This window comes from Eriocheir sinensis, chromosome 18, assembly GCF_024679095.1.
Source record: "Eriocheir sinensis breed Jianghai 21 chromosome 18, ASM2467909v1, whole genome shotgun sequence".
NCBI classification, from domain to species: domain Eukaryota; kingdom Metazoa; phylum Arthropoda; class Malacostraca; order Decapoda; family Varunidae; genus Eriocheir; species Eriocheir sinensis.
The window spans coordinates 17,518,501-17,533,396 of NC_066526.1; the positions used below are offsets into that span (position 1 = coordinate 17,518,501).

General features: G+C 38.7%; 1 protein-coding gene across 6 annotated transcripts in view; it reads left to right on the forward strand.

Moving 5' to 3' along the window:
- The window catches only part of LOC127000390 (uncharacterized), a 23,367-nt gene continuing 8,471 nt past the window's right edge, over positions 1 to 14,896 (forward strand). Inside the window, exons 1-10 of one of the 6 annotated variants that reach the window (XM_050864074.1) lie at positions 1 to 135; positions 2,669 to 2,806; positions 3,136 to 3,244; positions 3,397 to 3,540; positions 3,750 to 3,926; positions 4,410 to 4,575; positions 4,993 to 5,198; positions 5,722 to 5,793; positions 6,388 to 6,457; positions 10,061 to 10,153. In XM_050864074.1, the coding sequence (XP_050720031.1) occupies positions 3,144 to 3,244; positions 3,397 to 3,540; positions 3,750 to 3,926; positions 4,410 to 4,575; positions 4,993 to 5,198; positions 5,722 to 5,793; positions 6,388 to 6,457; positions 10,061 to 10,153 (1,029 nt within the window). In that variant the 5' untranslated portion in view covers positions 1 to 135; positions 2,669 to 2,806; positions 3,136 to 3,143. Of the gene's footprint in view, positions 237 to 2,668; positions 2,807 to 3,130; positions 3,245 to 3,396; positions 3,541 to 3,749; positions 3,927 to 4,409; positions 4,576 to 4,992; positions 5,199 to 5,721; positions 5,794 to 6,387; positions 6,458 to 10,060; positions 10,154 to 14,896 lie in introns of those variants that run through there. The other 5 variants (XM_050864073.1, XM_050864072.1, XM_050864071.1 and 2 more) reach the window with 5 other exon arrangements.

Below are 14,896 nucleotides of genomic sequence, written 5' to 3' on the forward strand. Positions count from 1 at the left end.
CACCACCGCAACAGACTGAGACACATAGCTAGCGGGGTATTGAAGGTAGGAGGGAGGCTGCTGACCCTAGTAACAGCCCACCCCAAGACCCTCTCAGCCCCTCACTTCATCGTCATCCCGCCCACAGCGATAAGAGTAAAGTAAATTTTGAGTGTTTTAGTGTTACGAGTAAAGAAGTGAGCATCATCGTCATCCCAGCCACAGTGTTGAGAGTAAAGCAAGTAAGAGTAAAGCAAGTAAGCCACAGTGTTAAGAGTAAACCCTGTAAGTCTTCACCACAATGATGTAATTAAAGATGTTTGTTGAGTGGGCGTGGCACCATCAAGGGAAGGCTGTCACACACACTCGAGCTGTAGTTTTTTTTTTTTTTTTTTTTTTTTTTACAGCAAAGGAAGCACCTCAAGGGCAAAAAAAGTATGATAATAATGAGTAAAAAAGCCGCTAAACACTGCTCCTATTAACCCCATGACTGTGGATTTCCTACAAGCAGACATCACCAAGCTACAGGAATGGAACAAAAAGTGGCTGCTACAATTCAGTGAAAAAAAATGTAAAGTCCTGCACCTTGGGAGTGGATATCCAGCACACCAATACCACATGGGAAACACTCCACTATCCACCACAGAGGCAGAGAAAGACCTGGGAGTGTATGTTACCAGGCTACCAGTGAAAGCCAAATTCGTTCCAATCACAGCAGACGGGTTAAGAGTTCAGAAGAGTGACGAAAGGAAGCTAACCCAGATATTGCTGTTCTTAGGCACCAATTACATATTCCTGTACAAAAGTGATATTTCTGAGGTTGATAATTTTTCATCGCGGCAAAGTTCCATTAACCTGTTTTTATTCCAGGGTATTACAGAAAAGTCATCAAGGTCTGCTTCTGTGCATATATAACTTCAGCAGGCAAGGCAAGCGGTTAGACAATTATATATTTCTGTACAAAAGTTATATTTCTTAGGGTGATAGTTTTCATCGTTGCAAAGCTCCATAAAGTACTTGCTTTAATTCCAGGGTATTACAGAACAGTCATCCAGGTCTGCATCTGTGTATATATAACTTCAACAGGCAAGGCAAGCAGTTAGATAATTACATATTCCTGTACAAAAGTGATATTTCTGAGGTTGATAATTTTTCATCACGGCAAAGTTCCATTAACCTGTTTTTATTTCAGGGTATTACAGAAAAGTCACCTAGGTCTGCCTCTGTGTATATATATAACTTTAGTAGGCAAGGCAAGCAGTCAGACAGTTATATATTTCTGAATGATTGATAGTTTATAATTGCAGGTAAACAACAAAGGAGCAGGGAGGAACATGCCATCCCAACCCCCAGGCAGTCATACAAAAGTTATATTTCTTAGGGTGATAGTTTTCATCGTGGCAAAGCTCCATAAAGTACCTGTTTTAATTCCAGGGTATTACAGAACAGTCATATAGGTCTACTTGTGTACATTATAAATCATCTTCAGCGGGCAGCAGGCAAGGCAAGCAGTCAGACATAGGGCCACTTTCACAGTTCATGATGGGTTAGTAAGCCTCCAAACCAATACCAAAGGCTTCAAAAATTTCCTTGTGTAGTGCTTTGTGTTCATATTTAAGTTAGGAAATTTGAGGAAACCATACGGAAAATCTCGTTTTTCTGGTGTTGCGTCAAAAAACTCACCATGATGGAGTGTAGAAGATTCAATAGTTTGGTTCGGGCGATTACGAAGCCACTGCGTTGGATTGTGAAATTGGGTCATAGTGTGTGTGTGGCGGCCTGTACCGTCAACAGAGTACATTCTCAAGAAGCGAACTGGAACATTGAGTTATAATTTAATTGTTTTTATTTTATTGTTCCATTTCATTGAGTTTTAAGTGTTTGATTCGTAAATATTTATTTGCTATATTTCCTCTTTTTCTTTCTCTTCACCTCATAACTCCTATCATACTCTCTTTTATTGGGACAGGCTAAATTTATCTGATATATTTCCCCTCTTTCATTCTCTTCACCTCACAACTCCTATCATACTCTCTTTTATTGGGACAGGCTAAATTTATCTGATATATTTCCCCTTTTTCATTCTCTCTTCTTCTCACTCCTCTCCTATACTATCTTTTTGGGGACAGGCTTGGGACATCTGATATATTTCCCCTCTTCTTTCCCTCACACTCCCTCACAACTTCATTCTCTTTATTTGGGACAGGCCAAATTCTGATATATCCTTTTTTATTCTTCCTTCACTCTCACTCCTATCCTCCTCTCTCCCATTTTACTAGATTTACAGGCTAAATTTATCTGATATTATTCCTCTTATTTCCTCTCATACTCTCTATTATAGGGTCAGCCTTTTTTTTTTTTTTTTTTTTTCCTTTCAGTTATATTTTTGCCCTTGAGCTGCTTCCTTTACTGTAATAAAAATCAGGAAAGTACTAACTAATTAACTATTTACCACCTGCCAAAGCTATTTCCCAGAAGATGCCAGGAGTGCAATAGAGAGTGTGACAGAATTTTTGAAGTAAGCTTGGGTGGTGCCTTAAGGTCAGGGTAGAGGTAATGTTAGGGGCATACGCCATAGCTGTTAATCACTGTGGTGCTCATTTCCATTGCATTGGCCCTTTGAGCTTGTTGGTGGACTCCTGAAAATGTTCTCCCTCTTTTCACTACCATTTTTTTTTCTGTATTTCAGGTGTGAGGTGAGGAAACAAGCCGGTATAAAGACTAGTTGCTGCTGAATGGTGATTGCCTCCTGAACCAAGGCCAAGACCAAGTGACCACTCTGTGAATATTGAACACTTACATCACTATTTACTGAGCACACCAGAAGGCAAGGCTACTAAGCACTGATATGTTACCATTTTAGCAGCAATAGGTTAATATCTTTTGGTTAAGGTGGAGTTCTGTTAATTTATAAATGCTACCCATAGTTCTTAGTGGCAATAGGTTACTATCAGTTCAGTTTTGCTATTACCATATATAGCCTCACAAGACTGACTTATTTGCAGAGTTGTTCAGTAGATAACCACACAAGATTGACTTATTTAATGAGCTACTGCTCACTGCATAGCTTCACTCAGAAGGGAAGTTAACAGTGGACAGTTTTTCATAAAGTTAAATTGTATGAAACAATAACTGAGGAACTAGTACCTTTTGCAGTGTACAAAATGAAATCATCAAGGCCTGTGATTGTAGCTTCCCTGCTGTTTGGGGGTGCAGCTGCTGGTCTCTATGCATTTTGGAAAATATACAAGAATTCTGGAATGGTGTAAGTTTTTTGTTATTGGTATACATGAAATGTTGCATACAGGCAAAGGCCATAGTCATCCAAGCATTACTTATCTGTATGCCATAATCACCAGTACAGTGCTCAGTAATTTTTTTTTTGCCCAAGAACTGTAATATATTGCTTCTTCTAAGGACCGAAGAGATGGAGTTGAAGTGGGAACCTGTGGGCACAGTGAAGAAGGTGTTTGTCTACCCAGTCAAGTCAGGCAAAGCAGTATCTGTACAGAGAGCAGAGGCCGACCATCTGGGGCTGCTCTACAATGGAGTGCGGGACAGGTACACCTAAATAATTTCTGAGGGTTTCAAGTCTTAGCGAATCAAAAAGAATAAAACAATAACTATAAATATTAATGTATTACAGAGTAGTTTCTGACACTGTAGGATATTTAGAAGATACAGACATAAAGCATTAAATGCTAAACTAATGGGGTAAAGGCATGACTAGTTGAAGGTATGATATGCAGTTCATATTTCTCCCCGTGCAGGTCCTTTATCATTGTCTCTGACAAGGGGACGCCCATCACAGGCCGCACGGCTCCCACAACTGTGCTGCTTCAGGCCACCTTTGAAAACCACATCCTCACTCTTAACTTTCCACACTCTGAGGAACTCCAGGTGGATATCAGCCAGGTTGTAAGAAATGGAGAAAGGGTTGCAACAAAGTAAGTGATTAAGTCATTCTTCATGTTCTTAGTTGTTTTATATCATAACAGGTAACAAAGAAATAGACAGGTATAATTTTCTTTGATCATGATTTGTTAATACCTTCATAACATAGAATTCAAATACCTATACATATATGAAGTCATAAACACAAGTCTGTACTACTTTATCTCTTCTTTCTGCATTACAGGCAGAAGAGGATTTCAAATTAAAAAGCTTACCTGATAAAACACTTAGCATTCACCCAAGCTTAACAGGAATTTTGTTTTATTTTATTTACTGATTTATTTTTGTTTAATCGTTTATTTATTTATTTATTACATATTTACTTATATTTCTTTATTTATTTATTTATTTATTTATTTATTTATTTTATTTTTTATTTATTTATTTATTTATTTATTTATTTATTTATTTATTTATTTATTATTATTTTTTTTTTTTGTGTGTGTGTGTGTGTGTATGTGTGTGTGTATGGACAGAATCTGGGGCAATGAAGTCTATGGCCTGGACTGTGGGAAGGAAGTCTCTCAGTGGCTCCACAAAAACTTGAGAACAAAGTGTAAGCTGCAGTACTATGCCGACGTGCCGACCTCCCGCGGGTCAGAACACCCACTCAGACACAAGCTGCGGAAAGGGGACGACTATGTGAGCACCAAGTCATTTGAATTTTTTTTTTTTTTTCATATGTTTTGTTCATTTATTCATCCATATGGCTCTCACTGATTTCTTTGAGTGAATGTCATTAAGGGGATTTGCAAGATACATTTTCTTATAATTTCTCAGCACCCACATCTCATTACCCAGTCTGTTCTAAATATTTTTCAGCTACTAAATATGGTTTTCCTATAGATTTCTGTGATTGAATCTTGAGAGTTAATGCCAAGATAATATTTTGCTTCACACCTCAGCATCATATCTGATTCTTCTGCATGGTAACTTTACATGTTAAGGGACATCCGTGAAGCATGTTGGAGGAACAGAGTACGAAATGAGGCAGTACAGACTTTCATGCCTTCAGCGATTCATTGCAGCACTTATATATTACTGTTCCTACCCTTGCAGTCCTTGTATGCTGACTTCACAGCCTACATGCTCATGACCACCGAGAGCATAGAGGACCTTCAGAGTCGTGGTGCACCCAAAGTTGCTGTCGAGGACTTCCGACCCAACATTGTGGTGAAGGGAGCCCAGAAGCCCTACGACGAGGATGAGTGGGAGTGCATCAAGATCGGGGGCGCCATCTTCAGGAATGTTGTGCCCTGTGTAAGGTGAGGAATATTATTAACCCATTTCTTTTGTTCTTATTCCACTGCCGAGCATATGTTCCCCTTGCTGAGCAGAAGTATTATACTGAATGAATGTGGGAGAAGAAGAGTGACAGTTTAAAGTTTTTAGAAGGGGAAGGGTTGATACTTAAGATGACATAATGTCAAATAGAGGAAAATGTGAATGTCTTACAAAACTTCATACACTGGAGCAGGTTACATGTGTGTACAGCCTTTCACCACAAAATTGGAAACAGTTTTACCAGTGACCTGTGAAAATCTCTTGTATGACATTTTTCATTGTCTTATTGGATAAAGTCTGAACATTCACTTGCAGTTATGAATGGAGGGACTGGTCATGTATATCAAACAGGAGGAGGAATTATTTAAAGTATGTATAGGAACCTTAGCATTCAAGTGTCTTTTTACACACACATTTTTTTCACTTAAAAAGAAAACCCTTTTACTGGTGAAGGCTATTTACAGAATCACAACTTTTTTAAATTAATCTTTTCTGCCTTTACAGGTGTGTCTTTGCTAATGTAAGTGCCAAGACCGGGAGAAAACATCCCAATGAGCCGCTGAACACCCTCAAGACGTACGTTTCCTAGTCACAGTTTTTCCCATTTCTCATACATTTAACCCGTCCGCTGTGATTGGCACGGATTTGGCTTTCACTGGTAGCCTGGTAACATATACTCCCAGGTCTTTCTCTGCCTCTGTGGTGGATAGTGGAGTGTTTCCCATGTGGTATTGGTATGCTGGATATCCTCTCCCAAGGTGCATGACTTTACATTTTTCTTCATTGAATTGTAGCAGCCACTTTTTGTTTGATTCCTGTAGCTTGGTGATGTCTTCTTGTAGGAAATCCACAATCAAGGGTTTAAGTGCATTTCTATCTCCTAAATTGTTTAAAAAAATTACTACAAGATGCAAGAGTAAATAGTAGTTGATTGAGCTAACTTTACCTTTTTAATTGCATATCTAAAAGAACTTGTCAGTCCCTTAAAGTTGACCTGCTTCTTTAATTATGTTAAGAATGACTGCAAGACACTAAACTTACCAGAATCAGAGTAAATAATAGAGGTAGGAATTGTCCAATTTACCATATTAACTATATACATAAAAGAACATGCATAGCCATTGACTCCTGGTAACTCATGTACTTAATCTTCTCACTGCCCACCAACAGGTATCGATGCAGAGAAGGAAGCAACAACCCTCTCCTTGGCATCAACCTTGTCCTCTACGTGGCCGGTGAGGTGAGTGTTGGGGACGAGGTGTTCGTTACCAGGGGCCCCTCCATCGACACAGAGACAGAGTAGGTGGCGCACACTGCTGTCACCTCTGAACCTTACTACCAAAGACTTCCTCATGCATGACACTCACTACTTTGGGAATTGAGAGCCAGATGAGAGCCAAGACAGCCCAGGATGAAGAGTATCCATAGTTGTGTTAGAATGCCCATCGAGCCATATGCCAGATTTCTTAGATGTTGTATCAGTATTTTTTAACAGTTATGTGGCTAGTTTTGGGACAGAGAAAGTTAGAAGTGTTGGAGTCTCGCTGAGTTAAGTTGACATATTACAAACTTAGTCGTAAAAAGTGATATAAAAAATCAACAAAACCAACTAACCAAGCCTTCAAAAACAGGTTAAAAAAGATAAATCAGCCTCATTATTATTAGAAAAGACTAATACGACGTTTAAAAATCAGGCGATAGTGTCATCTGATGCTAGACAAGTATAAATCATTGCCTTATCAGCTTGTGCCTTCAAACAGTTCCTGTCATCTTGTAGTCTCCTTGTATCCTTGTTTATTCCCTCGTATCTAGCAATCATAGATGTTCCAGATATCCTTTGAAACTGAAGTACAAAATAAGGTGAGTTGTGATATTTAGCTGAGATGGTTTTGTGAATGACTACCATTTTGTAAACTTTATGCACTATATCTTTTCACATGCACAAGTAGAGTATGGCAAACATGGTTGAAGATGCAAGTTTTTTTATATGTATTTTTTAACTGAGTGGTGAATCCTCTTAGGAAGCTTTATTCATTGATCATGCAGAGGAGAGAAATGCATCTGTTTTCAATGTGTTTTATTAACCCGGTAGCAGCGGGGATCATGTTTCTTAATGGTTCCTCTAAGCGAGAAAATGAGAAAAAATCACCCCTCATACAAACCATTTCATAATATATATATATATATATATATATATATATATATATATATATATATATATATATATATATATATATATATATATATATATTTGCTGCTACGGTAAAGCCACAAATTTGGCCCGTCGCTGCTACCAGGTTAATTTAGTGGTGAATCTTCTTATGTAGTTTTAATTATTTGATCAGAGGAGAAAAACTGCATCCCTTTTCAGTCACTGTTCTCTCGATCTTCTCCCTTGATCCTTTCTTTTAGTGGAACTTAGTGGTGAATTTTCTTATGTAGTTTTATTTATTTGATTAGAGAAGAAGAACTGCATCCCTTTTCAGTCACTGTTCTCTCAGTCCTCTCCCTTGGTGTTTTCTTATAGTGGAAGTGCTTGAGTTCCAGCATCTGTGGTCACACTTTGTACTGTAGGCTACTGTATGTTGATTCCCTAGTCTTGCAGCACCATAGGCACTGATTTATGTCCTATATAGTGCAATGCATCTTGTAATCTAATTTTAGTCATGCAACAATTAAACTCTGCCAACAGAACACTTGTGCCAAAGGTATAAATGTAGGACGGATGTGGGGCAAAGTGTAATTTGAATGACCTTTGCATGTTTTTATATGTTTATAAAATGTGTTCAGCTGTGTTATCTACATAGTCTAATTATAAGTACAGATGGGCCAGTGAATAAAACTAGTTAAGAGTTCACAACTTTGTATATCCCACTTATGAAACTGAAATCATACAGTAGAATTGCATGTGGATATTTTTTTCTTATTTTAGAAAATTAAAATTTGATTACAAGCAGGAGTAGTATTTGAAGCTGTAATTAATGATATGAGGAAAGTTAATTAGAGCTGGGACATGAGACTGCAAGGATTGAGGGAAGAAAATACTAGGAATAAAGGAATAAACGTAGGATTTAAAACAGTCATTACCAGGTTGTGTGATGCACTGAAAGCCTGTGTTATTTTACTTATGTACAGTAGATGTGGTACCGCAGTAGTGGTGGACATAATCGATTACAAGGTAAAATTTCTCAGTAATCGATTATAATTCCCAATAATCGATTAAACGATTACTTGATTCACAAGTTTGTGAGCTCCATTTTGATTTTTGTTAATTAAATTTTAAGATATATTTTCATTTTTTTCCGGTTATTTTGTTTACTATATTTATAATGTTTGATTAAGAGAGAGAGATATAGAGTACACAAACCATAACATTATACCTTATACACAACTTTACTTTTATCTTTTATGGGAGCGGCGAGTAGCGGGCTTTGTTTTGTACTTTTTTGTTGCCCTTGAGCCGTGTCCTTTGATGTAATAATAAAAAAAAAATCCATTTCCTGATCGAGCCCATCACGCATGATTTGGGAGAGGGGTAGCCTACGTGGGGTAAGCAAAGAAAGAAAAAAACACATAAATTAGTCAGGTCGAAGCTACAGTTTTTCCGTAATGATTCCAATCCTTACTTTGGAATGAAGTTAATGAGATAAAATGGGTATGTATGTAGCTACAAATTTAATTCAGACATCTTAAGACTGACAGCCCCCACCCTCTCCGCATGGTCATAATATACGTCACTGACTACATTGCTCTCCCTCACAAATATAAAGATCACGGGGATTTAACACGCCCCAGGATACAGGGAAGAAGGAAAGTGTAGGTCAAAGGGGCAGACAAGTTTCGCAACGCCGTGCACACGCCCCCACACGTCACGCCATCCCTGCATCTCCATTGGTCCAACAGATTCTTCATTTACTCGTTTGGCTCTCGCTTATAGACTACATCGATACGCTCATTTTATTCCTTTGGTGGAGGTTTATATGTGTGTATCATGTATTGGGAGTTAAGAAGCGGGGTAGTGTATTAATCGTGTTCTCTAATATTTGTCCGTCTGGCAGCGCAGTGTGACACGTGCATTTGGAGTAGAGGTGCCAGATTTTCATACTCGGCCTCATATTTACCGATTTCCGACAAAAAACTGTCTCCTGTACCCCGATAACGAGATTCATTTACACTTATCGTTAAAACCTGATGTCTTTTGGCAATGGTTAAGTGTCGAAAAACCGGTAAATATGATGCTTTGAGTACGACGATCTGGCAACGGTGAGGGGCTGTGGAAGGGGAGAGGGGGGACTTTATTTTTTTCATTCTTCCTTTTATTTGTCATTTATGGATTACAGTAATACATTAATTTAATTGTCTAGAGAAGTTTTACAACCGTGTATCATGTAGGGGAGGCTAAATTAATCGGTGGAGGATATATTAATGCTTTTTTTTTAAATATATTTGGGGGTTGTTATGTGCAATTATTCGCTCGTTATAGTCTTTTAGTGGAGGTTTATAAGCATGTATCATGTATTGGAAGTTAAAAAAAACGGGATATTGTATTAATCATGTAACCTTATTAATTGTCCGTCTGGCTTAATGTCTTTTTTTTTACTATAGTTGGGGCTTGTAAAGTGTAGTTATACGCTCATTATAGTCTTTTAGTGGAGGTTTATAAGTATGTATCATGTATTGGAAGCTAAAAATCCGGGATATTGTATTAAATCATGTACTTTAGTGATTGTCCGTCTGGCAGCGCAGGGAGACATGTGCATTGGAGGGGGAGGAGAAGTTGTCAGTCTGTTGGTTACTCTCCGTAGTTATTCATTGTCTATATCCATCATTCATCATTTGGCAGGCCAAGGAGCAAGAGCAGCCATGGAGGTCAAGTTCGCCATCGTGCCAGAGGACAGAGCCAGCTCGAGGCTCCAGGAGATGCAGCTGTACCAAGGTGTGTGGCTCGAGGGAAAAAGAAAGTGGATCGAGGTTTTATTATGTCATTCAGGGGTTTGATTTGTGTTTTTCTGTTTGTATGTTTGTTTTAGTCAAATTTAGTGTGTGTGTGTGTGTGTGTGTGTGTGTGTGTGTGTTCCTTTATGTAGCCTTTTTTTATGTGTGTAGCCTATATACGTGTTACGTGCATGGCAAGGTTAACTGCAATTGACTTTTTCATTTATGTATTTATTTATTAATTGATCTGTGTATATTGATATTTATTTTGTTATTATTTTTTTTAAGGCTTTGAGTGCGTGTTAATGTGTTGCATGTCATTAAGGTTAACCCCACTTGATGTGTTTATATAATAATTTATCCATCTACTTAGCTACGTATTTTGTTATTTTAAATAGTCATTTGTTTGTATGAGCACCTGTGTGTGTGTGTCAAGGAGGTTAGCGCAAACTTTGTCACGCCATGTACCAAATGACCCCAAAGAGTGCGAAGGTTACAGAGTACACACAGCCAGCAGGGGAGAGCGGTGATGATTTGGCCATTTTTAAACAAATATTTTGAGAAAAATTGAAGCAGTAGTGTAATTTTGTTGATGTCAAAATGTTCCTTCATCATTTGGCTCTCTAGGCTGGTAATATGATGCTCATTGCTATTTCCAGTTTTCTGCAGTAGATGAGGAAACACAATTTTTTTAATCGTCCCAACAGGCATGGTGATTGTTCGGCCAGGGGGGTGGGATGGTAACGGACACTCGTATATTACTCGGCATAAAATAACAAGTTTGATTAGCTAGTAAACGAAATAATATCAATTATAAGACATTTGTGTAACCTTCCTCCATTGGGGTATATCCCCAACGAAATACAAAAAAAAAAAAAAAGTACAAAAAATTAAGATCCTTTCAACATTTATAGGCTATATTTAGAGGGGAAAAAATAACAGGAGAACTACAAGAATTATCTCAAAAAGTTTGGTATTATGGCTTCCTTCTCTTCTCACAAGCATAATATCTGAATATAAATCAACCAAATTAACCTTTTTATAATCGTTGCAACACCTATAATGTTTAAATTGATATAAATTTAATAAAAATTATGAAAAAATCAACCGTCCGAATCACCACGACGTATAAAAAGCAAATGTGTGGTCACACTCCTTTTCCAGCACGAGACCTGGGTGATCGTGTTATACGGCAATACCTTCGCCGGGCATCGCTGCGTCACCGAAATAATTTACATCTCGCTAATTGGCACGTTTTTGAAGTGAGAGCTTACGATACACCCTGAAAATATTACATACGAGATGCAAAAAAACATAAAATCGGACTTGCATCGAATATAACAGCTCTGAGGGCGTGGTTGTCCCTTTGTGGGCCAAGGCAACAAAGTTTAGCACATTCACACAAAATCTCGCGGCACTCAGTCCCATACACTTTACAATAAGTGCTATGGCCGGACCATCCCACTGTCCGAATCATCATCGCTCTCCCCTACACAGAAAGTGAAAAAAAAAAAAAAATTCTGGCTTGCATCGAAAAATACAGCGCTGAGGGCGGGTTTGTCCTGCGTGGGCCAAGGCAACGAAGTTTACACATTCATAAGTGCCACTCAGTCCCATGCGCTTTATATAAAAGATGCTGAGTCCGGACAGACCATGCCACTGCCCTTATGGTCACCGCTCGTCCAACTACGCAGGCTGATGAACTACTTTTAAACTGACCGCTCATTATAAGACATTTTAGCGTCATTTGCAAGATGACTATCATAAAGTAGACAAAATTATAGATAGAATATTTTCTCGATTGTTTATCCTTCCATGGGCAAGTGTAACTATAGGCATCTGCTGGCCTTCACTTCACCGTTTTGCATATCAATGTGTCATTTTTTTTTTTTTTTTTTTTAGCTTTCCAGCAATCTCAACTGCTAATTATGGGTATACAATTTATAGGATTCGCTCACTATTAATGTAATTTGCAAGATCAATTGTTATCAGAATTCATAACTTGTTATCTATCTGTGGGCAAGTGTACATTTAGCCATTGCAACTATGTACTGTAGGGTATTCATTAAGGGCATGACTTTTACATGCTTGCATACAAATACTGTTCTCATTATGGGATTACCTGATGGGATTATATAGAATACTGGCATGTCATTTGCAAGACTAATTCAGTGGTTTACAAAAAAAAAAAAAAAAAAAAAATGCTCTGAGGCAAGCATGTTAAGGTGTTTTCACTAATTTTGATGTGGTGAATTCAAATTTATGAACAGTATTGATCTATCACCTCTAGTTTTTTTGCTTTCACATATCCTATTTTTATTATACTGCACATAAATTCAAAATATAATGTGTTTATTTCATGTACTACAAAGGGATATTACAGAAAAAACAGCATTGATACAGAACATTAATGGAACTAATTTTTTCAACTAAATTACTTGGATAGTACAATACAGACAAACCGTAGTACAGCAGTCAGTCAGAAGTGAGTTTTTTGGACGATCTCGTGTATACTTTGCCTCCGAGATGTCACGTAGGAGCATCCAGTAGAAGTCCCCCAATTCACTTGCCTTAATTGGTAGTTGCTCTCCATCTTATTAATATCTTGGTGGAACCTTTCTCCCTGCTCATCATTCACTGCTCTGAGGTTTGGAGGGAAGAAGTTGAGATGGGAGTGGAGAAAGTGAATTTTGAGTGACATTCAGCATCCCATATCCTCATAAGCCTGTAACAGTATCTCGATATACTCTTGGTAACCTAGTACCCATATATTACCAAGGAAGCCATGGCAGACTGACTTAAATGTTTCTCGTGCTATCAGTTCCTTGAGGGTAAGAAGCTCCTCAAATTCCTTATATTTCAGCACCTCTCGGATCTGAGGTCCAATGAAGATGTCCTCCTTGAGGTTAGTAGAACTCAGAGCTGGGAATAGAGTGCACAAGTGTTGGAATGCAGCACCATTTTTGTCCATGGCCTTCACGAAATTCTTCAATAGACCAAGCTTGATTTGAAAAGGAGGAAAAAGCACCTTGTTCATGTCAGCCAGAGGATTTTCTTGGACACCGTGTTCACCAGGCACGAAAGTGCTCCTAGACACCCAGTCCTTCTGCTTGTAGTGCTTGGACACAGCCTGACTCTTCCAGAGACAGAGAAAGCAACAGTATTTTGTGAAGCCTGCTTGCATACTCATAAGGAGCCCAATGACTTTGAGGTCCCTGCAGAGACTCCACTGGTAGAGGTTGTACTTGACAGCTTCCAAAAGGAGCTCCATATTGTCATAGAACTCCTTCAGATGGACTGAGTGGGCAATGGGAATGCTGGGGTATTTATTCCCTTTGTGCAGGAGCACAGCCTTCAGACTTCGCTTGGAAGAGTCTATAAAAAGACGCCTATCCAAGGGATTGTGTGGGAAACCAAGGAAGGTGAACAAGCCAGAGACATTTGTACAGTAGCACAACCTGTTTTCCATGTCGAAGAATGAAGCGGAGTCATTATTCCATGTCCTGAATTTTTTTTTTTTTTTTTTTTAGGGAGACAGCCAGGGCACAAAAGTAACAAAAGTAAAAAAAAAAAAAAAAAAAAAAAACCGCTGCTCCCAAAAAAGATCCAAAGAAAGCAAAGAAATAAAGTCAAGGTGGAGGGAGGGTAGAGGAGGTGATACCCTTGAAAGAGTTCAGTAAGTGTAGGCAGGAGGAGACAGAGATGAAGGAAGAAGTTCCAGAGTTTACCAGCGTGAGGGATGAAAGAGTGAAGATGCTGGTTAACTTTTGCATAAGGTGTTGAGTATAGGAATGAGCAGGGAGAGTAGAGAGTGCAGCAGCGGGGCGGGAGGAGGGGGGAGGGGGGGGAGCAAGAGTTAAGAAGTTGGAAGCGTGGAAATAAGCATAGAAGAGAAGAGAGAGAGAACGATAGGCAACATTGCGGAGGAAGAGAAAGAGTGAGTATTTATCAGTATGAGGAGGACGAAGGCCTTTGCCTCCAGGCCTTTGCCTCAGAGCTGTGTGAAGGCCCCCCCCTGGAGCCCCCCACTGAGATGCATACTCCATACAGGCCCAACAATGGACTGTATGGACAACAACTGTGTAGGGGGGAGAACTGGCGGAGGAGCGGTACAGTGCCCAGCCTCGAGGAAGCTGATTTAGTAGAGATGAGATTGAGAGTTTCAGTTGATTTATTTAGAGAGTTGAGACCGGTTTGAGTTGGTGATTGTGAGGATGTTGCTGTGAAGGAAGGTGAAGATTTGAAGTTGATAATTGTATTGGATGAGTGGATGGGGAGTGGTGGGTTGGAGGATGAAGTTGAAGGACTGGTTTGAGAAGCCCCAGGTTCTTCTTGTCTGAAGGGTGAAACTGGTGATCCTTACATTTGCCAAATGCTTTTAGTAAAAATAAGACATTTCAGTTTTTTAAAAAGAACACAATTTCTAAAATTTCTGATTAAAAATACAATGTCCTAAGTAGGACACATCTGGTAGCCCTGACTCTATACATCTATATGTATACATTTACGTACATGTATACATGTATATCTAAAAAACTAGAGGTGATGAGTGAAAACGGATTTCATATCTGAAATCAGCACACCAATATTATGGAAGAACAACTATTTTTATGCTTGCCTCAATTTCTTTGTAAACCAGTGTTATGGTCACAACTCCAACTTTTGTTATCTTCATTCAGCTATTGCAACTACTGTACTCATTAAGAGGTTGTGATGCGTTTTACAGAATATTAGCATATCATTG